The sequence below is a fragment of the Dromaius novaehollandiae genome, chromosome W (genome assembly GCF_036370855.1).
Source record: "Dromaius novaehollandiae isolate bDroNov1 chromosome W, bDroNov1.hap1, whole genome shotgun sequence".
Lineage (NCBI taxonomy): Eukaryota > Metazoa > Chordata > Aves > Casuariiformes > Dromaiidae > Dromaius > Dromaius novaehollandiae.
In genome coordinates this window covers 22651485-22678776 of record NC_088130.1, presented here as the reverse complement: position 1 = coordinate 22678776, position 27292 = coordinate 22651485, and the positions used below count along the sequence as shown (strand labels likewise).

Sequence of the window (27292 nt, the reverse complement as noted above, 5' to 3'; positions counted from 1 at the left end):
GCAACTTCTATATCATGTAAGTCCTTCCAATGTTTTCAAAACCCTTTTTAAAATTCAACTCTTTTACTTTATAATTCAAGTTTCTAGCTTTGATGGACATAAATTTAAAACTTCTTGGGCACATAAGAATGGCTGTATTAAGTCAGACCAAAAGTCTGTCTAGCACAGTATCATGTCTCCAACACTGTCTGCTCAGGGAAGAGTATAAGTAACAAGGCAAACATATAATGATTGACTCTTCCAGCAATCTCCAATTTAAATAGTGTTCTTGTGTTTAATAGCTTCTGTGTTCTTCTTTTTTTAATTCTCAGTTCTAATTTCTTTTTGAACCCATGCAGCCTCTTGGCATTCACATAATTTGTGGCAAGGAGTTGCACAGCTTACCCCTAAGCTATGTGGTAAAGTTTCTCCTTTTGTGCTGAAACTGCTACCTGAGAACTTTGCTTGATGGTTCCAAGCTCGTGTATTTAAACCCTAAACAAACATGTCCATGCTAACTCATGATATCTCTTCCATCCTCATCTTTGAAGAGGAGTGGTGAGGAAGAACCAGAACTGCACACAGTATTTGAAGTGCAGTCATAATGCCAATTTTTTTCATGGTTTAGCCATTCTGGAGCAATTTTCTGGTTTTATCTTCTGTTTCTTTCCTACTAAAGAGCTATTCTATTCCCAGGGTTCTGATTCAACTGTTACTGAGTAACAAGATGGTAGTTCTGTGAAATTATTTATGGTAGTTCAGAAAAGACTTCTTTCATGAGTAGTGAGAGATGTAGGCAGAGTAGGGTTTCTCACTGTGTTTGCTTTTACAGGCCTTGAGTGTCTGCTGTTAACTTCCAGTCACTGTGTCTTATGAGATTCTTCAGCGACTTCTTTACATCCTTGGGCCTGTGCCTTTTGTTTGTTTGTGTGATCAATTCAGATATAATGAACTTTATTGTGTGGCGGTGCTTGTATTGCATCTTTTTGTTGATGCTTGTTTAAAAGAATTGTGAATGGTTTCCAGTTAGGCAAAAAGCTATATTATGTTTTGTTTTGTTTTGTTTTTTAACTATCGTGAGTGGCCCTGTTTTCTCTGACATAAGTCAGCTTTGCTTTGATTACTGCTTACTGCAGGTCACTTGTTGGCTACTTATGTTCTTGCCATCTTCTGGCTTGCTGGTCAGGAAGGAATGTAAAGCAGGTTGCCTGTTCTTTCTCCTGCCCCTCTTCTTTCCAAGTTGCTGAACATTTAGAATCTTTAAATCTGGTGCTATTTCAGGTGAAATAGTAAGTAATTTTGGGGGGATTCTTGGACTTCCATGTTGTTTTTTAGAAGCTCATTGCTAAGGTTTTTGATATCCCTCCTGTAATAAGTATTTTGTGCTATACAGCCATCATTTTACAGTTCTAAATAGTAAATTGATGTTCTTTTTAAAGAAGAAGCTCTTTCAAGCTGGTTTGGATATTGGTACAGACTGTAGTTTTTGTATCTTAACAGGAGGGAGGCTTGGGAAAACTTTAATATCTCTCAAACGGAAGGTCCACTTGAATTGTATTTTGGCATAAATGAAAGCAATAAGAATATGTAACAGTTTTAGGGGTAGTACTTTTGAAATGGATAGCTCAGTGTAGAGAAGTTAGCTGTTTGTTGACAACAGTATTGCTAGTGTTACTAGCTTACAAAAGAAATTGTCTGTGCCAATACTGATTGCTCCTTAAGAGAGTTTTGTTAAGTGGAGCAAAATATTGTTTGAGTAGTTACCTATAATGCTACTTTTCTTTTAGACATGTTTATTTCCCTTACAGAATACATCTGAAAGCTGTTAGAGCTGGCTAAAGTGTCTTTCAAAGTTAGTGTTAAAAGCTCACTATGATTTGTTGTTAGTCTCCAGAGCAAAGTTAACTGAATGTTATCTGAGACATCTTGAACAGTAGTAGTAGGTTAAAGAAGTGAATAAAAATACATCGGTGTCACCGGATCAACTGAAAGACTGCTGAGAACTATTTTTCCTCTCCTATAGTTAAATACTGAGATACTTTGTATTCTCAGTCCGACAATCTGATTTGAAACTTTGCTTCATATGGAGTTCATGCAAACGAGTATCAGGCTGTGATGTAAGTGCATGGCTCTCTATGACTGTCTGTTTTTTGCTAGTTCCTTTTTGAAAGGGTGGTGACTGTTGGGGTCAGCTTTGCTGTAATAGACCTGTGCTTCAATGCGAATTGAGATTATATGTCCAGATAATCAAGAAACTATTGATCAAAGATTGCTGCTTTTTGGAGGGAGAGGACCAGGACACTTTTCATCTTTTGTTTTTCTCTCTTGAAGAACTATGAAGACTCAAACGCAAGATATACTTCTTCAGACTTTCTCTGTTACAGGAAAATTGATTAATGGAAGATATATCCTTTCTACTGTATAAAGTCTAAAGATTAATAATATGTCTTCCAGAGACTTGAATAAAATCGTAATTCCTAGGAGAATTCGGTTAATCACTAGCACTTATGATTTAGTCCATCAGAATGGACTAACTGTTCTAAAGAAAATGCCATTAAATATTTTCATGTCCATAGCACTTGCAAGATCCTAGGAAAACTATTTTCATATATATTTGTTAACATAATGGGAAGCTACTGTGGAGTAGAAGACTTGAGGAAATATGTTCTTACATAGGTTGTAATTGCCATCATCTTCTTTTTACTCCAGTTTAATAGGTGGACCAGAACTATTTTCAAAGGTTAGCAAACAGATCAGTCTAGTCTGTTAGATACATAATACAACAACAGAGCTTATTTGTAGTAGCCTGTCTGGACAACAGTATGCTTAAAATCGTTCCATAGAGACTAAAGTTCTAAAAAGGAAGCACAACTCCTTTGTGCTTAATTTCTTTGATCACTGGTTAAATAAAAGCATTAAAACATGTAACCATTTTTTTTTCCCAAAGAATCTCAAGTACAAACCATGAATCTGCACTCCTGTATGGTGAATGCAAATGTTAGCATGCTGCAAATGCAGTGTTTAAAGACCAGATGTGTTGGATATACAGTTTAGTGTCATCTGATCAAAATTTAATAGCTGGCTGAATATCTTTGCTAGTATAGGATTGCACTTTAAATACTTCTGCCCATAAAGAACTGTTTACAAAAGTAGTCACTGTCATTGCCTCACAATAAAGTGGCTGCATCAGCAGGGTTGTTCTATGCATACAATATATCCGGCAATTAAAAAAAAATTTTTTTTTTTCAGCCTTTTAAAAATATCGCAGGGTAGGGATGGAAGGAAGAATCCAAAAGGTCATTCCAGAAAAGAAAGCGGAGGGCTTGTCTGTTCAGGGAAAGATTTATGGCTTCTTTAACAATCGTGCAAATTGTTAGTTACCTCTGAGGAATTTTGTCATTATGTAGTTAGATCTTAGCAATGTAAATGCAGTGCGTGTCCTTCTAGATGGATGTTACTGAATACGCATTTAAATTCTGTACTTCAACCTCAGCCTCATGTTGCAGTTGAAGCTCTTGCTTCCTATGCTCTTGGTAAAAATAGGTACACGTTTGGACTTACAGTAGTTATAGGCCAGGTAGCCAGCAGTGTTTACATTCAACTCTGGGTCAGTATCAGTAGAGGTCTCTGGTGTCTATTACTTGAGAGGGTTCATGAGTCTCGGTAGAGATACGGACTTAGTAATCATACTGATTCCCACTTCTAAGGAGAGTAGTGACCTTTCTTCTTTTGCAACAGCCATGGAGCTTTCCACAGTTTTTTCCCCAAAATATGTAAAGCTAGAAGCCTGGGATTCTCCTAAGGAAAAAGAAGTCCTTTGGTAAAAGTTCTAGCACTTTCCCACTAGAAATCTTAAACCTTTAAATTCAGAAACAAACAAAAAATATCAAATTCTCACCAATGAAGTTACAAAGTGGGTTTTTTGCTCATTTGTTTTTTTTTTTTTCCTGCAATATTTGATAATTTTATTTTTAAGCACCGGTCACTTTCTTCCTACGGACACTCTGGATAGAGGAATGTGTCTGAAACTAACTAAAACTTCTTGCCACCCCTGTTTTGAGCTGTGTTAACTCTTTGAAAATTTTCTATACTGTCTTTCTGTAGTTTTGTATTTTAGCAGCCATACTCTTAACTGTCTGTAACTTTAAAGTGTGGTTATTTAGGAGTGTAATCTGCACAAGTAATGATTCTTTGGCTGTCGAGATAGCTGGCATGCTACATCTGGATCAATACATTGTGCTAGTCCTTCCTCCTACAAACTGAAATTTCTTAAAAATGGTGGATGCCTGTAAAGTTGACCTCCTTCTAGACGGTAACGAATTGTTGTGGGAAGATGTAACGAACAGCTTGCCACTAACTATGGAAGCTGTGGTGAGGACTGTAGATGTGTGGAAGTCTCTCATTCTCTTGAAAATGAATTGCACTGTCAGTGATGATTAATCATCTCTAAACACAGGACTCCTAGGCAGGTAAAAGTATAAGCAAGTTGTCTAGGCTGCTTCTGTAACTGGTGAGGACAGAGATCTATTTTTACACTGAATCATTCTGCGTATAGCTCAACTGATGGAAGAAGCTGCTTGCCTAATTTTCTGTCCTGCAGTTCAATGACAGCAGCAGCATGCTGAGTAGCAGAATGTGTAGGTGAAAGAGTTTTGAATGTGAATGGCTGTTCTCTTATTAAAGTGTCTAAACTTAATGGAACCACATTTTCATATACTGCTGCAGAAACTGGAACTGGAAAGGAGGAGAATTTTTTTGTTTGATTTTCCTGATAGTGCTAGCTAATTGAACAGCTTCAGTGCCTTATCCTACTTAGATGAGAAGAAGCTACAGCTGTGAAATCTTTCTAAGGAATTTGTGCGTGTGGAAGAGCCCTTACTGTATGGTATTTGTGATTGGTAGCTGGTCAGACTGGAGTGGCAGAAAAAAAAAGCTAAATGCTCTAGTCCAGGTGGTTCTTTGGCCTCCACATCTTGCAGGAGAGTAATGGAAACCAGGAGAGATTAGTTGAAGAAGTTACTCACTACACAGGATGTTCCCAGGCAGGCAGACTGTGAGAAAAGCACAGAGTATTCAGGTATAGCTTTCTGCTTAAAGTGTGGAATCACAGAGGTTATACTCGGATTAAAAAAAATGTGTAAACTTAAACTATTCTGTCAAAAAAGTGAAAAAACCCTTATAACTCAAGTGCTCTAAGGGCATTTAATAGCAATCCCTAGCCTTTAGTGGATGTCGTCCTTTCCTTGAACTTTCCCTGTTACTATATTGGAAAAGAAATGAGAGCAAATGAGTTCATACACATTCATTTTGGTACTACCTCATATAATTCAACGACATCTCAGTATGTTGCCTCTAAAACGGAAGCTAAATAAATTCACCACAAATAAGCATGCTGCATAATTTACACAACTATTAAGTGTTTCAGAGCTCTCAGTAAAGCTAAATAGCGATTCTTACTTGACGAGAAACTCTTGCAGACACAGTATCTTGCAAACTGTGTATGAAAAATCTCTTCCAGCTAGCAAGTCTTTTCTGATCCACTTCTAATAAATTGAGAGGCTATTCATGATTGGCACAAATAACTTATTGTTGTACTTATGAACTCGTACTGGAGATGAAATAGTAGATTATCTATACTTCTGGGTACACTGTGGTACAGCAATGGAAATTTCTGTGTAGAAGGAGAATTTAACTGTTTCTGGCCTAAATTCCTATTCAGTGTACAATGGAACCATCGGCATGTGGATGCGTCTTATCTTTTCTCAAACAGTATAAGTGAACACTGAAACTTTCTGTGTTCTTTAGACTTATTAGATAACAGAAGACAAAATGTTTTGTCATAAATTCTTGTGCCAGTGTTTCTGATCTGAAGTGCTAGAGCCTTCAGTCTTCTTTCCCCTCCCCTCATACCCTTCCCCTCCCCAGTTCTGTGGTATATTAGTGTTATTTTGACTGTTTACAAAGATCTCGCTCTACATGCGTTGTTGTTGTTAAGTAGTGCTAGTGAGATCTGCAGATCTTACTGTGCGTGCATTGCCATTTTAAAATAGTGCTAGTGAGGTTTTTTTCCATTCAGTGTGTGACTTGAGTAAAAGCATTGTGTTTCCTCATGAGCACAAGCATGAAGAATACTACTTCTGCTTTATTTACAGCTCACACCACAGCAGTGCTTTATTAGTCTGGCATTAAAGGGCTAAACTTGGAGCCTTGCACAGTGTAATTCTTTTGTGCCCACACTTTGTAATATCTGTGTTCTCACTGGTGCTTTATCGGGCACCCACTAGCACTGATAAACAGCAATAACCTTTTGGCTATTAAGTTTTGCATGTACTTGACAATATCCTCTTTAAAAATATTGCATAGTGGAGAGAGACAAGACCTACAGCACAAAACTTTCTTGTATTTGTAGTGTGCATAACTTGGAACTGATGTGGTAACTGATAACTCAGTAATGGTCCATTATCAGCCTCACAAAATAAGACAGGCTGAGCTACGGACTTGGTTGCGCGTTCTACTAAAATCCGTAGCTTTCTCAAGTGTGTAGATTCTACCAATATTCAGCCAGTCATATAAACCGAGATATTTAACTGTCTGTTACACTACATCCTAGGGTATTCTCAACCTTCTCTGAAACCTGAATGTGCAGTAAATTAAGGTTTCTAGCTTTTTCTGAGAAAGTGTTGTGACTCAGTATTGCAGCATTTAACTACTTTAGTCGCGTATAACATTTCAACACTGTAGGACACTAAGATACAGATTTCTTCCAGCCCTTCCCTGCTCCTCCTCTAACCAATCTTTTCAAAGAACGGTTTTATTGTTTCTTATTAGAAACATGACGTTGTCTTTTGTAATACCAAAAGATGTTATCAAATGTTGGCACTTGTCTTGGCCAAAGTATTAAAAACTGCTTAGATAATATAAACATGACTGCCTTCATGCCAGATTTTGAAATTAAATTGATTGCAAGCATAATGTGCTGCTTTTCTATAGTAACACAAATGTTTTTTGCATGAAAGAATAATAATATACAGTTCCACAATTGCATGCTTGAGAACATGTTTATTAAACTAGCTTTAGGATGCCATTTGTGTCCTGGGCTGTGTTTGAGAGTATTCAAGGTGATCTTGAGATTCTTTGTTCTCAGGCTGCTGTGGCTGCTTAATTTAGTAATGTAGAGTACAATGGGAAAGTAAACTTTAGCGTGGAAAGTCTACAGAGAGCTTAAATTGCAGACACTGACAAATTTCCATGCCCCATGTTAAGTTTTCCCATGATAATGCAGCATAGTATAGATATAGAAGTGCATTATGTCAAATAGGGAGTTCCCTGCTCTTGTTTTTGCAATTGATTGTGCCTCATTAACCGAGATTTGTTAGAGCCTCAATAAAAGTATGAAAGCCTTCTCTGTGTAGGGTTCAGAGATAGCAGACCCTGGCTTTTGTAGTCAGAAGTTTGTTCCTTCTAGGTTTTCTTTTTATCTGCAGATAAATTAATTTCACTTTCTCTGAGGAATTGGAAAGGTCCTTGTAGTGATCTGTGCAGTCTGTTAGCGCACTAGCTCTGTTTACTGGTGCTAGGGGGAGCTCAAAGAAGATTCTTCAGTTTACAAAGCAAACAGATGAGCTGGTGGCAATGAGAATATCGGGCTCTTCCGTCCCCACAGCTGTGGGAGACTATCTTGCTACCTTGAATTGCCTTCAAAAGTTCTTGTGTATGTGAAAAGTCAAATATCAAAAAAATGTTATTCTTTTTAGAAGGGCTTGGCTTATAGATTTCTGTTGCATGGGACAGATTAGGGACATCATTAACAAATCTCCCCACTCCATTTTTGGAGGTGGGCGGGGAACGAAGGGGAGAGAAACTTCTGTTAAGTGTTGTTGGAGATGGCAGTACCTGATGAGGAAAACTATCAGACAAAGTGATAATTGAGGCATTAAAACCTAAGAGAGTTCTGACTAATAAATCCACCTTCCTGTATTTGGGGGAAAGGATATCAGAGCAATATGCAGACTCATTCTTTCCTATTGTGAGTGCCTTAGTTGGGCAAGAAACCTGATTAGGATTTCCATCTCTTCGGATCTTCTAGGTTTAGGCAGGTCAGCATAGGCTTAGCGGGTGAGCAGCTTGTAGCTGTATGTATTACAGAAAAGTTGGCTAATTAATATTCTCCTTTCTCACATATAGATGCAAGAGTTAATTCAATGAAAAATCTTAAATGTAGCCGCTCCTCAATTCTCTTCTTGGTCCTCACAGGTTTTTTACTCTAAATGGATTGTATGCCATTTCTTACTTAATTGGTTTCAAGTTTGGGTGTTTGGATAGGAGCAATTGGCAAATAAACAGATTGGTCAGGTCAAAGGCTATGCAGAACTCCAAGAAGTTGCAGCTATTAGTTCTCTCCTACTAGAAAAGTTACAGTTCAGCAAATTGGGTAGCTCTCTGTTTCTTTTCTCCCTCCTGGAGACAAGACGATCTACCATTTAAGAAAGCTCTCTGGTAAAGGTAATGATCTGTAAACTGATGATGATCCTGCCTAGTGGTAGAAAGCTTATGCCACACAGGATATCTAGAGGTATATCTGTTTTTGTTATATATACTTGTCTTCAGGTATATCTGTTTTTGAGAATTGCATATCAAAGAATTTGGGTGAGAGGCACTGACGTGAATCTGTGCTAAATGCCTTTGGATTGTGTTGATGTGATCTGATTTATTTATTTATTTTAATCTGGTTGTAGGTTTACTTCTAATCATGGGGGAATATGGATGGCACCCTTCGTAAGTGCCTGTTCTATAAGATTTCCTCTGGACTCTGTGCTGTTGGTGTATATTTGGTATTAGTGTATCAGGAAGAGAAGGAGGGGGAAGTTAATAAAATATCTCACAGTAAGCTTCCTGACTTTGTGTATGCTTTCAGCACAAAACGTATTTCCTAAGTATGAGTTGGGTCCAATATATTTTGACTTATTTAGCGAACAGGAGCTTTGCCCTTTACCTCATTGGGATTCTGCCTCTAATTGCTTAAGTGTTTAAGTGTTTCTTAAGCCCCTGGTGATGCAAGCTGCTTCACAAATATAGCTTGAGCTGGTTTATTGAATAGTATTCCCTGGATGATATTCGGGCTCTCTTCTAGTGTATTCATTCTTTATACTTGTTGCCTTGGACAACTACCATACTTTGCCCAGAGTGCTTCCTGAAGATTTCCTATAGTAAGTGTAGGAAAGACTTAACTGTTAAGTATTTAAAGGCTTGTTTGGCTTGGCAAAACAAAATGGCCTCTTGAAAAAGAAGCATGCAACTTCTTTTTTGTTTTCTTTTTAATGCATGTCAGACAGTCAAGCTTTCTGCCTTGAATGACTAACAGTTGAATCGTAAAGGAATGCCACAAGTTGGCCTTTGCACGTGTGACTGGTGTTTTGTGTGTGTCATCCTCCCCTTCTAAATGGGGAAGAGTTTTGGAAAGAGACTTCTTCCCTCCTCCTGCCTGAAATGCTGCTCTCCCACCTTCCTTTCCAGCAGCATCATCTTACAAAGAATAGTAGAACAGTCTACAGGGAAGTGAATAATTTATTTCCTGAAAAACTGATCAAATGACAGCTAAGTCTGGACTACAGGAAATGCTGTAGCTGAGACCAGTAATTTGTGGTAGAACAGTGTACACTTTCAGATTAAGAAATAAAACTTTGTTCCATAGAACTCACTGAAAGTGAAATTTTGTAACTCTCATAGAAAAAGACCAGTTGTTTCTTTCTTAGGGCTTTAGGACTGTTTCTTAAAAATATTTATTACTCTGACCGCTATCTATTTGAATTAACTGAAACAGAATGCCTAAATTGTCCTTGTATGTTTGGTTTACATTTCTTGAAATACATGGGCAGTGTCTCGTGCAAGGAACATGGAGGAAAGCCTTGGTAACTTCTGCCTTGCCATCCTTTAATTTGTTTTCTCTGTTTGCCCAAGCAGACTGTTTCTTACAACTGGAGTTTAAAATTCCTTTGGAACTTGATTAAGCACATAAAAGATAAACAGTATCCCTTTTTCCTAGGAGCCCTTTGAAGATGGCTATGCAAATGGAGAGGAAGGAACACCAGCTGGGGAAGCAGCTGCCACTTACACACCAGATAGCAAAGGGGTAGTCAAGTTTGGCTGGATAAAAGGTGTATTGGTAAGTTGACATATTGTACTGTAGTGTCTTAAAAAGATACAATCTTTCTAACAGCCTTATTTTGGGGGGGAGGACTGTATTAGCTCTGTATTTAAAAAAAAAAAAAAAAATCACATGTATGAAACTTGTGAAAAATGTCATAGCCTTAGTAAGGGTCACTTTTTTCCTTGTTTGGAAATTTAAGAAAAATTCTTCAAGGCTTCAAGTTCTAAAGGGATCATGGTGTCTTAGCACAGGTTTTAGAGTTTTGAAGTTGCATAACTTCTAAAAAGAAAATAAATTGTACTTTTTTACTACACAAGAATCTTAAGGCACACAGGCCTTATAGAGAGAATAAACTGCTGTGTGTTCAGTTTGGATCTGTGAAGTTGTGGTCTGAAATGACAGAAAACTTGTTCTTAGAAAAGCAAAAATTACTGTGAGGAGAGTATCTTCATATGGCAAAACTTGACTTGGATCAACTACTCAAGTCTTGTTGAAGCTGTTACAAAAAGTCATCTTCTCTTAAGCTGTAGAAGTCTAACACTGAACACTGGCATAGTCATGGTGGTTAAAAACTGAGACCATTTGGAGTAATGAAAATTTGTAAGGGTGATATGAGGGATTTCATTACAAGTACATATTAATTTATTTTTAGTATTTTGGCAAAGAGAAACTACAATTAATACATACTAGCCAAACCTATAAGACTTTATGGTGGAAGCTGCATATGCAGCACTTGGTTTTCAAATACTGAACTCAGATTACCTAATTTTAGTTCAGTAAGCTTCTTCAACTAAGTTTAGCAACTGGCTTGTAAGTCTTCTCACTTGTAAGTTTTCTGGAAGACAGTCTCTTCCTTGTCAGTGGTTTTGAAACTTGCAACTAATATTGCCTAGTAGGCGTAAGTTGCTCGGGTGAGTATTTCCTGCTTGGGTATTTGTTTGCTTTTTATTTGAAGATAACATAGTAAATATTATTGCTTTAGTATTTGAAAGACAGGTAGTGGAGGATCTGAAACAGGGCTCTGAGACTGTTTAGTATGAATTTTGGATCCTTAAGGTGGAGGCCCAAATGATTTATTTTTATTGTTTTGTTAAGAAATGCTAGTAGTGTCAGTTGTTAAAGTACTGTAACTTTCTTGGTGAAGGCAGTAATTTTTTAATCACGTTTAGGTTCCCTTTTACTCTTTTTAATTTAAGACCTAAACTTGTTTGTTTAAAGAATCTGTTCTTGTGAAACAATTTGAGAAGCGGTGAGGGAAGACTATGATAATTCAGACAATATTAAAGACTGAAATGAATAATTAGTAGAAATGACTGCAGGTATGAGCCTATGTAATATGTATGTTTTATTATCTCAGGTACGATGTATGTTAAATATTTGGGGTGTGATGCTCTTCATCAGACTATCATGGATTGTAGGACAAGCTGGGATAGGTATGTGTACTAATGCTGTAACTTTTTTACTTCAGTGACTTTTAAATATGCAATCCAAAGGAAGTGTTGATCCTGAACTTGTTGTGAGGTAGGGGCAGAAAATGACCTTAATGTTGCCAGTATTTCAACCTTATCAAAACTTTAACCAGTGTAAAGTTACTTACCTGTTGTCATTTAGCTACAGTGTATATATCATTTAAAACTGACCTGTAGGTCTTCAGTATACTGTAGAGATAAAATCCTTTTGATCTCCATTTACTGAAATCTGCATATAGACTGTGTAGTATATAAATAATTTTCTTTGAAGGCTCAACTTAGCATTGAACTGCAAAAAATCTCTCATCTAGGATGCAGCTTTTTACCCTGCTGATTAAGGACACAGTTACCCAGTCTGATAAGTTTTGGTCGTATCCAGAAGCTTTTCTTTACTCCTCTGTAGTACAGTAGCCTCTCACTTGAGTGTGTGGGGCTGCATACAGCAAAAGTGTGTCAAATTTGCAAGACTAATTTTTTAAACACAATTAATTTGAAGATTTGTATGTTTTAATACTGCTGAATGTGCACTTTTCTTCCTCTTTTCCAAAAGGTCTGTCTGTCCTAGTTATTGCAATGGCCACTGTTGTGACAACTATAACGGGACTATCTACTTCAGCAATAGCTACAAATGGGTTTGTAAGAGGAGGTAAAGCTACTTTCGTAAATCTTTCAAAGTATTTTGTCATCACTCTGAAGTGCACACTCAGAAGAAATTAGAGGCTCTATCTTTAATGTTTTTTAGAGTGGGGAAAAATGAGTGACAGTATGGGTAAAGACTAGGGAGGAGCTGGTTTTCTGAGGAGCAGAGTTTTCTTAAGTAATTGTAATATGAATGAAAAGCCAACAGTTAGTCTAGCAATTTGATTTGGTTAGTAGCTTGCTTTTCCGTGGTGGGAGAAGCATTATCTATTTTTAATTTTTGGAATATAAGTACTTTCAGAAAGACCTGTCCAGGAATGAATAGGGGCTTAATATTCTCCAGGATCTGCATTGGTTAGGGGGTGTGTGTGCCTGTATGTGTACATGTCCTGAAAAAGAACTTACTAATTAAGAAATACATTCTATAATAGGATGAACTGGACTTTATATGAGAACATACCAAGAGACATGTTCTAGTTCTATCATGAATATATGTATACAAAATCTGCTCTGAAAAGAGGTTCTTCAGTCTCTTTCAATTATCTCCAGGTTTCCTGAGGATAATGGTTTTTGTTCACTTTCATGATTTCTGCTCTGTTGTCAGCAATCCTGTACCTACAGAATGATTCTGTAAATGACCAGTGTCTAACATACTTAAATTGCTTCATGATCCTGTAAAATGGTCATTAGTAGAATCTGTGGCAGAATTAAAATAGAAGCACTGAAGTTCATTCTGTGCATATCCAAGTCAGTTGATTAAGGATGAAGACAAAAATCTATCACAAAGTAAACAAATGCAACAGGAAATGTCAGCTATGAGTCTTAGTTTTATGTCAAGTAAGTAAATATTCCTTCAAGAAATGTCAAGTAGATATTTCTCCTTTCAAGCTATTTGCTTGTGAAAAATCTTTAGTGTCGGTTTCTAAACAGCACTTTTTAAGAATTGCATTATGCATTTCTGATTTTCCTGTTCTTATAGGATATGTATTTCTTGAATCACTTTTGCAAAATAGTGCTTTATTGAAAGCTTCAAAGTGCTTAATGACAAGAATTGGGGAATGATTTCACAGCTGTTCCTGTGAAACTTTTCTGTTATGTGCTATGTTTTTTTATGTTGATGATGGTTTAATGTTTATGGTTTTTAATGTTGCATTCTCATGAAGTGTGTCAAAGTCGAGTACCTACAAGCTTTCCACAGTAACTATAATGCAGTGGAGTTAAGGATTTCATGTTTTTTTTTTTTTTCTTTTAACCTGTCACTCAATTATCTCAAAATCTGGAACTGGAGGATTTCCTTGATTGCACAAATCTTAGCCTTACACTGGAATGTGCCTTTGCTAACTCTGTTGGAATTTACCCTTCCCTAAAGCTTTAGATACTCAGTTTTCTGTTTGTCATATGCTGTGTTTGAGACAGTGCATTTTTCAAGCTCAAAAATGTGAAGAATCGGTGCTGAAAAAATAGAGTTGTCATGTGATCGTTACGACAGTCTCATTGCAGTACAGAAAATTGCCATGACAATAGAGCTTTAAGAAACAAGTCATGTAGGTTTGGAACTTGAGGGGGTTTATTTCAGTATCTTTTGCGAGTTTCCTGAATTATAGCTAATTAAAATGTGTAATAGTAAAATTATACATAGTCACTTTGAATAGTTTCGGGGGGGAACTGAATACCATTTTCTGTATTTTACACCTTCTTTTTTAACCCTGAAACTGGTTGCATAGCTGAATAATATGATGTGGTGCGTGGGTCAGGTGATTACTTAAAACTTGTGTATTGTCTTAGAAACCTGAAATATATTCCTGAAACTTCAATGTGTTTTATCATACATCTTGAAAGATGCAAGAATAGTGTCACATTTGTGTAAACTTAAGTTCTGTTGATTCCTGTCCAGTCCTCATAAGCTCTTCCGTTTAGTCTTAAATAGCATTCTCCCCACCTCCTTTTTTCTTGTCTCTTTTTTCTTTTCTTTCTTTTTTTTTTTTTTTTTTTTTTTTTTTTTGTCTTTTAGGAGGAGCATATTATTTAATTTCCAGAAGTTTGGGACCAGAATTTGGTGGTGCCATAGGTCTGATTTTTGCATTTGCCAATGCTGTTGCAGTAGCAATGTATGTTGTTGGTTTTGCAGAGACAGTTGTGGAGCTGCTCAAGGTAAATGGATTGATTATTGATTACCCTTATTGAGCATTGATTGAGTTTTTGAGAATTGAGATTATTGAGAAGGAGTTACTGAGAGCTGAGATACTCTGCCCTGATTACAGTTTAAAGACATGGAATGAGGTACAAGATTACAATATTAGTAAACTATTGCTGCAATTCAGTGGCTTTTTGATATAAAACAGGTTATCATTGGTGTCAGACTGAAGCTTCCCACTCTGCTCATCTCATCCTTGAAAGGACAAAATGCAAAAATCTACGGTAACATCCAAGCTGGCAATTGAGATGGAGGGGAGAAGGCTAGATACATGATCTGGAATCAGAGGAATTAATGCTTGAATTGTTATCAGTGAGCATTTTATTCTAAGTGATAGCAGCTTACATTAAGCTCCTTTTTAAAGAAGTTCTGCTTATTAGAAATAATTCCTTAAGATAAACACAATAAAGTGGTATTTGCTTTTTAAAAATTAATTAATATAAAATATGACATTGAGAAGAACCCAATCATACCCTTCCTAGATGAGAATTCTGGAATGCATCAAAAGAACTAAGAATAATAGTGAACATCAAATAAAATGTATTCATAAATGCAAGATGGTAGCTGTTGCTTTGCTGGTTAATTTAGTTCTCTGGCAGCTGAAGACAGGCCATTCTATTTGGAGTTGGCTTATGAAGCAAAAAGATTGTTTCTATTTTGGATGATTCAGTGACTTTTAAAACAAGGCAAAACCAGTATGGTTTTGTGCTCACACAGGGGATATAAAATAAGCAAATTTGTGGTATAGAGGTTAACTCTGTTAATAAATTTTAGGTGGTAATAATAGAATTCTGTTCTGCATTAGGAGAGATAAGCACTTATTGAAGTATATGACTGTGTATACTTTTTCCTAGGAAAATGGAACACTGATGATTGATGAAATGAATGACATCAGAATCATAGGAGCTATCACGGTAGTTATACTGCTGGGTATTTCCGTTGCAGGAATGGAATGGGAAGCAAAAGTAAGGAACCATTACCTTCTTTTTTATTCTTTGGTTCATACTTTTATCTATATTCTCCACCTCAGCTGGCTGAGTTATTTTGAATATATTTGTATTTAGTGCACTCAGGAGTAAGGATTGGGGGGGGGAGGGGGGGCGGGGAATGAAGATAAATGCATTACTTGGATCTACCACAAAGGAGGAAAGAATCTAGAGGAAAGAATCTACAGAAGTTAATCTACAGAAATTAACTTTGGCATGTACCATTAAATTAAATAGCACACTTCTGTAAAAATTATTTAGCTTTCTCACGTAATCCTTCACTGTCTGTGAAGGATTTGCAATGGTATCTGCATGCACTTAACTTCAGATAGCGCTGTGCTCGTTAATCTCAGCCACTTAGGTATTTGGTTTGAAGGAATTATTTATTAGGTCACTAATAATTTGGCCACTGTGATTTAAAACCTCTAGAGGTATCTTGCTTTTTGCTCTGTGGCATGAACAGTTCCATAATAATAGCTTGCATAGAAATATCCCTATTGTTCTAATGTCTCTGTATCAAACCTGAGCTGTGGTATCACTGCCTCCTTATCACCTCCTCCTCATTAGGAAATAGGTAACTTTTTTTTTAAATCCTGTTCAATGCAACCATCAAGGCTTGTTGGCTTGCCTTCTGCAACATGGAAGAAGGCAGGTAGGAGCTGCAGTAAACAGCTGAACCTGTCCAGCAAGGACTTCATGTGGGTTAACATGCAGCTTAGCATAGCAAAACAGTAATCAGTAATACTTTCTTCTTGATAATAGTTATCTACGATGTTCTCCTATGCCTTCCCCATGACCTATAAAATGCCTTGGAAAATGGGACGTGGGGACTCTATCATAATAATGCCTTTGAATTAGACCTAAAAGCTTATAAAGAAAGGCTGGGATTCCAGGAAAGCATGCCCTGAAAAGGACTTTGCAGAGTTCCTGTTCTCTTACCGCTCAACTGTGTTGAAGTCATAGGAGCTCATTCTTTTTCTAATGCCTGAGACTTTCTAATGTAAGGAAGTGACTTAGAAAAGACTCTTACCTCATGGAGAAGCCTAGGTTCACTACTGAATAAATCCAGCTGTGCCGATTGCTCTGTGGTAACTTCATGTTGAATATCTTTGGGCTTATTGAAGACTTCTTTCAGCACCCAGTGGAATCCTTGCACCTCTCACCTGTTCTGCTGTAGGTTTGGCAGTGGAGAGAGCTAAATGTGATGGACAAATTGGTTTCTTCAAGTGGTCTTCTAACTCTACTGTTGGCTGTCGTGCTCTATTTATCTCTGTACTACCCTGCTTTACTTGTTGAGATTGTGTGAACTGGCAACAGCAATGCTATTGTATATTAGGTTCTGATCCTAGGCCTGAAAAAAATCAAACTAGAGATAGTTTTCCCTGAGACACTGGCCTATGCCTTCATGGGGAATCAAATAACTCAGAAAATAATAGGGCAGGGTGGTTACTTACTCAAATATAAAACCTAAAACATCTTGATCTTCTCAATATCTGGATTTATCATTGCTCACACTTTTGAGGTCTTGGATAGTTTAAAATACTGTTTTATTTGTATGGTAGATTTTATGATGGTTTTAACCAACTTTAGCTTAAAACCTAGGTTGTAATAAAAAAAGAAAAGTCGCAGGAGAACTGGAAGTAAAAAAGCAATGCGTGGTAATCTTTGCAATTTATTTTCACAGGCAAGGCTCGAGATCATGAGACTTGAACAGTATAAGCTAGTCCATTGTATAAAACAACAAACAAATGCTGTTTGATTCCTGATGATAATAGAACTTTTAGTAAAATATATTGAAGTATAAAGTAAAGTATTATGATCACAGTTGATGAGACTATACTGCTAGTGTTTGTGTGCATTTTACCTTCTTTCCTCTAAGTTTGCTCAACCTATTCAAATACTTTATTTCCTAGTAGGCTTATGAAGAAAATAATTCTCTTAATTACTCTGTCTTTAGAGGAATAACTTTGGGGGGAGTATAGTAATAACAAATTCCATTTTGAAAAAAAGTTAAATTTTCAAATTGTTCATACTTCTCTCTTGAAAATTCTACAACTTGTTCTCTCCAGCATTCCTTATTTGTTTGTGGAAAATATTAGAAGGCATAGCTGAATTTTGAATTTTAAATATTTATATTTTAGAATATATTCTTAGTATTGCAACTTAGAGCTGTGAAAAATAGTAGGTTTTTCTGTCTGACTGCAATCATTATATTTCAGGCACAGATAGTCTTACTGGTGATCCTCATAGTTGCTATTGGAGACTTTGTCATAGGAACATTTATTCCTTTGGACAGTAAGAAGCCTAAAGGTTTCTTTGGTTATAAAGGTATGTTGGAACAGTTAATATCTTAACTAATATCTTTGCAAAGAAGAGGCATGCTGTTGTAATTGAATGAAATAGCTAAGATAGCTTATAGTCTGACCTATTCAACTGTAAAGATAGTTCTTCCTCATACTTTCAGACTTCTGGTTTTTATTCCTTAAAGTTACAGGGCTGAAAATTGGTCCTATAGTATCGATTATACTAACTTAAAAAAAAAAAGGGGGGGGGGGAAGGGTAATAGGGTATGTACTACTTCTATTTTTAAAGGCTATTTAAGGTTACTATGTTGACTTTTATTTTGAGCTGAAGTGATGAATTAGAACTTACCTAGCTTAAAATGGTCTCTGCATACTTTTGTGAGTAGGGCACACTGCTGTGATTTTGAGCTTTTTCATGGAGCTAGGTCAGGCAGAACAGGTAGAATTGGCTAATACTATAGGTTTCATACCAATATTAGCACAGATCTAAATTAACAAATCTTTCTCTACAGCTGAAATATTTGCAGAGAATTTTGGACCAGATTTCCGAAATGAGGAAACTTTCTTCTCTGTATTTGCTATTTTCTTCCCTGCTGCAACTGGCATACTTGCTGGTGCAAATATCTCAGGTGATCTTGCGGTGAGTAGTGAATTAGCAAATTCTGATCACAAACACTGAGTGTATACCTGTATCATGACTGTCTGTTGAAATTTTTCTTTCAGGATCCTCAGTCAGCCATACCTAAAGGAACGCTGTTGGCCATCTTAATTACTACATTGGTTTACATAGGAATTGCAGTATCTGTAGGTAAAGGATGGATTTTTGGTTTTTTTAACTTTATCCTTTCATATTCATTCTGAGGGAGTGCTTTGATGTAACTTATGTAATTCAGTTTGTCTTTCACAGATAAGAAAGCAAGCCAGAGCCAAAACTTTCTGCTCTTTATTGTGGGAGGGAGATTCAGTTTTCAGATGCTTTTATCCTCTCTAAAATGAGTGATACTTTTCCAAAATTAGTGACTGCTTCACACTAAAGATGACAATTAAATGACACAGACTCCGCACTGATATTTCCTACACTGTTGCAGATACTTGTGTTGGAATTTGTATTTAGAATTTTTTGGTGGGATAATCCTTGAATTAGAAAGCTGCATTTTCGGAACATATTCACTTAGCAAACAGCTGTGCTGATTGAAGATGATGGAAGCCAGCTATTTTACCTGAAGCAAATTATGGGATGATCACCAACTCCCTAGCAAGGGTGCATAAGCAATATTTCCCAGTAAAGGGAGAAGAGTGAGTGGCATCTTTATCTGGCCAACCCACTTCCAGGAGTGTTGTCGCACTCAGAAATATCTGTAGATTTACTTTTGGAAGGAGATGAAACAATCATAGACTGATCTGGGTCTTGTATAACCTCTCTTCTGTCTCTCTTCCCCACCCCACAGTGGTTTGAATATTCTGAGTAGAATTTGCCTTAGGGTTTGATGCTTTCTAAGTCTGTTTCACTCCAGAGCTCCAGTGGGCACTCATGTTTTCCCCCCTCCCTAAAAGAATTCTACTCTAGTAATCTCAAGAACATAAAATCATGTCTTGCCAATTTCTTGCCCTTGATCTTAAATGGTTTTATACATACCACATAAATGAGTTTTTGGCAGTAGTAGTCAGTTTTCTTATATGAAAGACCTTGCCTTATCTTAGCTGTGCTGCTTTTTGAATGAATTTTATAAGAGTACCATTGATCTTACCACTAATGATACTTCCTTTCTAAAGATACCGATCTTGCTAGTCTGCCTCTGTTGGCTAACACCGCATTGTAGCTCTGCCAAATAGTTGCTCTCCAGTGATTGTGTCCTATGCAGGATAATGACCTGCTACGTTTATCTTCTAATTAGGTTGACCACGAAGACCTCTGTACCCAGTCTGAATGTTTTGGAGCTTGATCCCACATGAGAGCAAAATGGTCATTAATATTCATTTCCTAGCAGAATACATTAGTTGTCTTTTAAACATAAGAAACTTCATTTCTCATATTGCAGAAGGAACAGTTTGCAAAACCAGCCAAACATGAAATTGTTTAGTGAATAACAATATTCTGTTCTACTTGCCTTCTATAATTTACAATTAGAATTCAGGTAATTAAAAAAAACCATTCTATTATCAGAAGTTAGAGGTTATGAAATGAAAGATAGGAAGTGAATGTTAAGCTTTTTTGAGGCATTGGGTCAGGAATTGGACAGATGTGTTCCCTTCATCCACCCTTATTACCCACTATGCGCTTCCAGTGTAGCAGTGAGCAGGTCACGAAAACTTTGAAGAACCTACAAATGTTACTGAGTAGTGATGTCTGAAGGGGACAAGAACAAATGGTGTGTGCTCACTTTGTATGTGAGGGTGCTTACTTTCATATTTCAGGTATCTGAGTACCATGGTGACAAAGTTGTTGAAGATATTTTAGATGTACTTCAATATTTGCATGCTGTGTAGTAAGTAACAGGCTTAGGAAACTGAGTAAAGCTGGCTTAGAAGGGACAATTGCTAGTCCAACTGCCAGAGCTAGAAGGCCTGTTTCAGTAGTATAGCAGTTGTAAGGGCAAAGACTGTGCAATTCCTCTTTTAGCAAGGGAATCATGCAGATGCGCAGGTGGCAGGATTAAGACTGCATAAGCAACCTTTATTTTGGTATACTGAGATTCTTGAATGACTTATTTAAAAGAACAGCATTTAGATTGCAGTGTATTTGCTTAAAAACGTACAAAACTCCAATAAGAACAAACTTCTAGGGCTAATCAATGAGAGGCTGATCGTAGCCATTTGTAGCACCAAAGAAGTTAAGAAATCCTCTTAGTTGTACCCTAGACCATTCAGGGTGATATCTCTGAAAATCTCCCTGCTTGCGTGTACTTAGAGAACTTGCTATAAATGCTCTGTTAAACTTACCAGAAGCTTATAGCATAGCAAAATTTCATTTGACTTTGACAGGAGCATACTTTTGAATGGCTATAAGAAGGTGAAACTCTCTTTTTACAGAAAGAGGACCTAGAGATTCTTATAGATAATTTTTCCAGAAACTGTTATAAATAAAACCTTTCCGAATTAGAGTTAAACAAAATGTCTGAATTGTTAGGTATATCTAAGTATCTTCTACTGAGGATGCAGCCTGACCAAATGGCTTCTGTTCTGCATTCTCTTGTAGTAAGGCTACATTAGATTTGTTCATAGTACCCTTGTTCCTTCCTGTCATGCTTTGACTCCATGTGTGAAAGACCTGCCAGCCAGCTTAACTTGGAGAATGGAAAAAGGAAACAAGAAAGAGCAGGGTGGTTATACTGCACCGCAGCCATTTAATGGGATGCTCAGCTTAAATAAGCCTGCAGCTGCAACGTATTAGCAACAAAAATATTTCTGCAACATAGGTTCATTTGAATATATGTTATCTAGAAATACTTCAACTAGTAAGTATATTGTGACATTCATTATACACTACTTGAATGGTGGGGGCGAATACCCACGTAGTGGAAGAGAAACATTTTTCTTGTACAGAAGTTTTCATCCCAGTTTTAAAAAATACCCCGATCCCTCCACATACCCACAAGAAAAGGTCCAAGGGATCAGTATAGGAAACTTACTGAAATTTAACAAATTGGACCTAATACGCAACTGAAAAATAAATCTGAAAACTGGAAGTGTTAAGTAGTGTCCATCTACCAGGACCAGATGTTATTCTGAACTGTTACTTAACTTCTAAAAGCTAGAAAACAATCTAAGTATGGTATATGTATTTAGGGACTTTTCTTTTGTCAAAGAAAAGGAAATTATTTTGTATAGATAACAGGCACTGTCATTTGAGAAATTTAAATTCTATGCTTGTAATACATCTGTACCCTCCTTTTTGTTTGTATTTTGCAAATAAGTCATTTAAGTCATCAGTAGTCATATGCTTCTGTTCCCAGGACCTCCTTGTCACTTAAGTTCTGAAAAGACCAAATTATGGGAATTCTCTTGGCTTTTACTCATCTGTAGACTTCCCTGTTCTCTTCCCCAGTATTTATTTAATTCCTGTTCCTAGAAACATTGTCTGGTGTCCAGACACAAATTAACTACCTCAATCGTTAAACCTGCAACTCCATCTCCTATAGTTTGTCTTTGGGTTTTTTTTTTTAAACAAACAAAACCTGTTGAAGAAAGACTTGCAGGCTTTTTAATCAAATGAGATTATTCTTAGAGGCTGAAATGCTGTGTCTTCAAAATTTTACTGAACAGTAGAATTATAAAGGTTATAAATAATCATAAATGAATTGAAGACAGCCGTTTTGAAGTGGTAGAACTTGGGGGGAAAAAAAAGCAAAGCGTGAGTTATGGGACTATGGGGTTTTCTTTTTCACTAAGAAATCAGTGTTTAAAATACAAGAGAGACTGCTATGATGGAAGTGTGTTGTTTGTTGCATGCCAATTTGCGACACTTAGTGTTTCATGACAAAGACCTTGTGTGTGGATATTTTTTTTTTAATGGCTGACCCATATTGACTGTTGAGTTGTAGAATCTGTTTGTATACTTACGCAAAACTAGAAATCAATATGTCGGAATGAGATTAAAAGTTGTGAAAGTGTTTTCTATAAGCATACTGCTATAGGAAGTATGTAATAGTAGACTGTAAACTGAAGTATGTGTGTGAAGCTTTATAACGTAAGTCATCTTAGTATCTCATTCTGGATAGAGAGAAAAGGGGAAAGTCCAGGAAAACTATTCATGAAATAATCTGGGAAGGCTGACTTCCTCGCTTGATTTAGCTCTGTCAGGCCAACCTCTTTGTTCACTGTAGCCAGAAATATTTAACTGTGGAATCATCGAACTTCAACATCTAGGAAAAGAAATGTCTTCAAAACTGTGCATTACCTATGTATATGCATACATACGTACCACAACAAAACTGCACTCCACTAAGAAATCTGAAAAAAGAAAAACCATAAAAGCAAATGATCATTTATAATACTAACTTCAAATAAGGTGCTGTGGGAAATTCCTGATTCAAAGAAATAAAATACTGAGCTAAAATTCTGCTATTAAGTTTTCGCAATTCTAGTGAGTTACAGCTTTCCTCTGTACTAGAATTTTCCTTTTCTCCTTTTCTTATTTACTAGACTCAAGTTTTTGTAAAACTGATGCTGTTCTCAAACAAGAAAGCAGATAGTTTGCTTGTTTGTATTTATTCTTCATGGTGAAGAAGTGCTTGAAACTGAAATCTGTTAAAAATACGAATGCCTTATTTAATGGTGCTCTGTGAAAATATGCTTACCTAAACAGGGAATTGAGCTTGACACGTCTTAAATGCAGGGTCAGTCTGTTAATGCTTATTTTTGTGATTGGGTCTGTTTTAGGTTCCTGTGTTGTTCGAGATGCCACAGGGAACGTTAATAGCACTTTTATCACCGAGCTGACAAATTGCACTACTGCAGCTTGCAAATTAAACTATGATTTCTCATCCTGTCAGACAGAATGTCACTATGGGCTGATGAACAATTTCCAGGTATGAAACTTTCTCTTAAATCAGTTTAATGTGCTGTGTGTGTGTGTGTGTGTGTGTGTGTGTGTGTGTGTGTGTGTGTGTGTTTGAATTGCAAAGAAATCATTGGCTAAAAATGCTTATCTCCATAACTATAAGGTTAATGTGGAATAGTTAAGTGGTGCACTCTAGTGTGTAGAACAGCCGGATAACTGTTTAAAAACCTCTAGGTATTTGTACACAGGTGATATAAATATTTACACTTCTCCTGAGTAAACTGCTTAGGTTAAGTGGTAGACTGCAGCTTGCTCTGTTTAGATATTTGAATGTCATCATTCACTGATGGGTATAGATGCTTTCACTGTTAAATAGTGAGGCGTAGCAATCGTAGGTGGCTTCTGCCAATAACTTGTATGTTTCCTAGCTTTTTAAGTTTCTTAGAAAGTATGTTGACTTTTTAAAAAGTTGTATACATCTATCATAATATCATCTTCAATGGTAAGGATTTTGTGAGTTTTCGTGAAAACTGATATTGTTGTATTAGAAACAAACAAAAAGACCCCCTTCTAGATGTGGGGTATTTCATTGTCTTCAACCTATACTTTCAGATAATTGGGATGTCTGTGGACTTACTAATAAGGGTTTGTGAAAGAAATTTGCTTTATAGTAATCTGTCTCTGCCTATTTTTTTTGTAATAAGCATACAAAACAGTTGGGTGGAGATAAAGCTGAAATTCACTAATGAGAAAAATGTCAGTTTTAACAGCTTGTATGTTTTGGTTGGAAACCTATATGTAGGTAAGGTTGTCAACCTGTCAGCAAGGCAGGCTGGAGAAGTTAAATTACAGTTTGTACATGCCAAAATAATGTTCCAGTGCAGACCACTCTGTTACAGTAAAATATATTTTCTTGAGTGGAATAGTTTGGGTGTGTGTGTGGTGTCACTTTGTTTGGGTTTAGAAAAAGTCTATATTGGAAATATTTCAAAATTGCTGTTGTGGGAGTAAATATTCTGCAATATCTGTCGATCGTTTTCCTCATTTGTTAAAGCTTGAAAGAGCCCAGTACATCATCCAGTGCACATCTGACATTTTTATTTTTAATAAGTTATTTTTATTTTTAATATTTATTATTATAATATTATAATCTTTTATAGTATTATTATTTATTATTAATATAACGTTTATTTTTAATAAGTTAATCACTGATGCTGTAGTTTCTCACCATTTGGTCTAAAAGAGTACTACAGCCTCCTAAACTAGTCATACTTCTCACTGTCTGTAGAAAAATTAGTAGGCTCTGAATGGGAAAAGTAGGTTTCAAAGCCAAGGCCTGCACAGAGAATGCATTCCCCATAGTGCCTCTCTTTTTGTTGAATTTTGAAAATCTCAGCATGGAGACTGCACAGCCTTTCTGGGCAACTTGCTCCAGGGTTAGCCACCCTCACCGTGAATTTTTTTTTTTTACCTAGAATCTAGTTAGACTTTCCCTTGCTGCAGCTTGTGCCCATTGCCTCTCATCCTTTCCTGTGCACCTGTGAGACAAATCTGATTCTGACTTCTGAGAAGACATGACAATGAAATTGTTTGCATGAGAGGCTATCTACCTATAGAGAAATTGTGAACTTTCGTTCATTTTTCGTTTTGAAGTTCCCCTGACTTATTCACTGTCTCTGAATAATAGCTGTTAGGAGAGAGTTTTCTATATACAAGTCACAGTCAGTGCGTGTGGTCCTCAGGCTTTAGCACCTCCCAAGCCTTTCATACAAACATAGCTTCTTTAATAATATATAAAATAGCTGAGGAGTAGTACTTCATAAACATAAAATAATCTATAAAATGAGTGAAGATGTCTGTATTTTTCTTACAGCTTGTAAGCATATAGGTTCTAAGGCTGAAAGTGTCAACCAACTTGTGTGCCCGACTTGGTTGAAAAATGAGTGATATTTTATCATTCCCTTGCACTTTGGGCTGCATTAAGTCCTTTCAGCAAAGAATCCATTTGTGTTTTGTGCTTAGATGGATCTGATTTTGAGTGTTTTTGCTGAACAGAAAATGGATGACCTGTAGTAAGATTTACCTATGGAAAGCTTAGGTGATGCTAAGAAACTTAAACTAAGAGCCATGTGTGAGAGAGGCTTAGAATCAGACTCTGTGGGATGGTAGCAGGCTTGCATAAGATGACCATCTTCAGTTCCTGTCTCAGTCATTGCAAGTGAAGAACAATTCCTGGCAGACCTTGGACATTCCTCTGCTTAGTGTCATAAGGACTGTCAGCTGGTAGCAGAGTAATTTGAAGAACTCATTTGGGCTCTCTAAGCCTGAGCCTAGAACTTGCCTATTATTAGTTATAGCTGTAGGTAATTTAAATGCAGAATGAGGTCATATTCCTATTTGGAGGTCATATTCCTATTTTAACATATATACAAATTGTTTTTATGAAAATGTCTAACTTTGAATGAAAGTCAGAAGTAGCACAAAACTACGTTCCAGAAGCAGTGTTAAAGTTCTGCTAAAACACTGCAAAGAATGGAGGCTGTAAAACATTTTAAAATAGTTTGGGGATAAGCAGGGGTGTGTGTGTGTGTGTGTGTGTGTGTGTGTGTGTGTGTGTGTGTGGAGGAACACTTTGTCCATGTTCATTGTAAAATTTTAAAAGATTATAAAGAAGCTGGTGTTTGTTTTCGTGTGGCTTTTTTTGTGCTCCACAACGGCTGAACCAAATAACTGAAACTAGTCAAAATATGACATTTCATTATCTCAGATGTTTGAAATTTTGTTTAGAGAACTGTCTAAACAGGAAGTGCCAAACAAAAATAAGTCTCTTATCAACAGTGACTATATATTTCTCACTGCACCAGTGGTAATAGGACAGCTCTTGCTGCATATCTGCCCTTCCAATTCTGTGTGATAGGAAGTTTCACTGCTATAGCCATCTGCATTTGTAGGCCTCTTGGATTTGTGGCCATAGGTGGTTTTTAACACCATGGTTCTCCTGGAACTGGTTGTACTTTTCTTTCAGTTTTAGAAGAAGCTTCCTTGTCTGTCTGTCTGTCTGTCTGTCTGTCTGTCTGTCTGTCTGTCTTAACATTAGTAACCTAGGTTGTAACTTAGCAGCTTTTAAATTGAGCAAATGCTATCTGCATACACCTTGCTCAGACTTCTCTCAAGTTTATAAAAAAGATTTAATATTCAAAAAGGAAGAACTAAAGTGCAAGGAGTTGACGTGAATGTAGTAGAATGAAGGCCTTGAAATAACCAAATGTTTTGAACTGAATGGGAAGAAAAGGGGGAGAGTAAAACTTGTAAATAGGTATCATCCACAACAAATTCTTCAAGGGAAGATTGATCAAATATCCTTGCAGGGGAAAAAAATTCATACTGCTTCGACCAAGGTTATTCTGTATTATATTCCCAAAACTTTTTTCTGAAACATTTGTCAGTAGAGCATTTACACTCTTATCTTCTGGAAATATAGGATTGTTACATTCTGGCATTTAGAGTTTTATACTCAACAGAAAGTTACAGCTAATTTAATCCTGGGCATAGGAGAAATAGTATGAAAGTATGAAAAGTATGAAAATATTCAAAGCAATGAGTTAATACAAGGGTAAAGGTTAAAAATGTGTTAGCAGGTAAGTTTTAGTATCATGAAAACATTCATGATGCCTTTAACTACCACATGTGTGCATTATATATGGTAGTATAGCATATAGATAGATATGTCTATATATATATATATCTATATATCTGAGTTGTATGAATAAATGCATGCCCTACCTTAACCTTCTTTCTTGTGAACTGCAAATATACTACAGGAAATCCTATCCTTCATTCCTTAAACGACTAACAGCTACTTTATCACTCATCTTATGCATATGTCATTCTTTCACTTCTCTTTAGCCAAGGCATGCCTTAAACTGACTGATGAAACCTAATGTAACCTAGAGATTCGGTTGCCCATTTGAGAGATCTAGTAGGCTCTCTCAGTCTGACCTGGAGAAAAATGCCAAATTTTGCTGTTGGCTTAGCCCTAGGAATATCAATAAAACTTCATCAGACACCTGCATAT

General features: G+C 36.6%; 1 protein-coding gene across 2 annotated transcripts in view; it reads left to right on the top strand.

The window, feature by feature from the left end:
- The window catches only part of LOC112992374 (solute carrier family 12 member 2), a 66909-nt gene that overhangs the window by 12373 nt on the left and 27244 nt on the right, over positions 1 to 27292 (top strand). For both annotated transcript variants that reach the window (XM_064500499.1, XM_064500498.1), the window contains exons 2-10: positions 10022 to 10141; positions 11484 to 11559; positions 12146 to 12241; positions 14246 to 14385; positions 15283 to 15393; positions 17634 to 17742; positions 18230 to 18357; positions 18441 to 18525; positions 23097 to 23245. In XM_064500499.1, the coding sequence (XP_064356569.1) occupies positions 10022 to 10141; positions 11484 to 11559; positions 12146 to 12241; positions 14246 to 14385; positions 15283 to 15393; positions 17634 to 17742; positions 18230 to 18357; positions 18441 to 18525; positions 23097 to 23245 (1014 nt within the window). The remainder of the gene's footprint in view (positions 1 to 10021; positions 10142 to 11483; positions 11560 to 12145; positions 12242 to 14245; positions 14386 to 15282; positions 15394 to 17633; positions 17743 to 18229; positions 18358 to 18440; positions 18526 to 23096; positions 23246 to 27292) is intronic.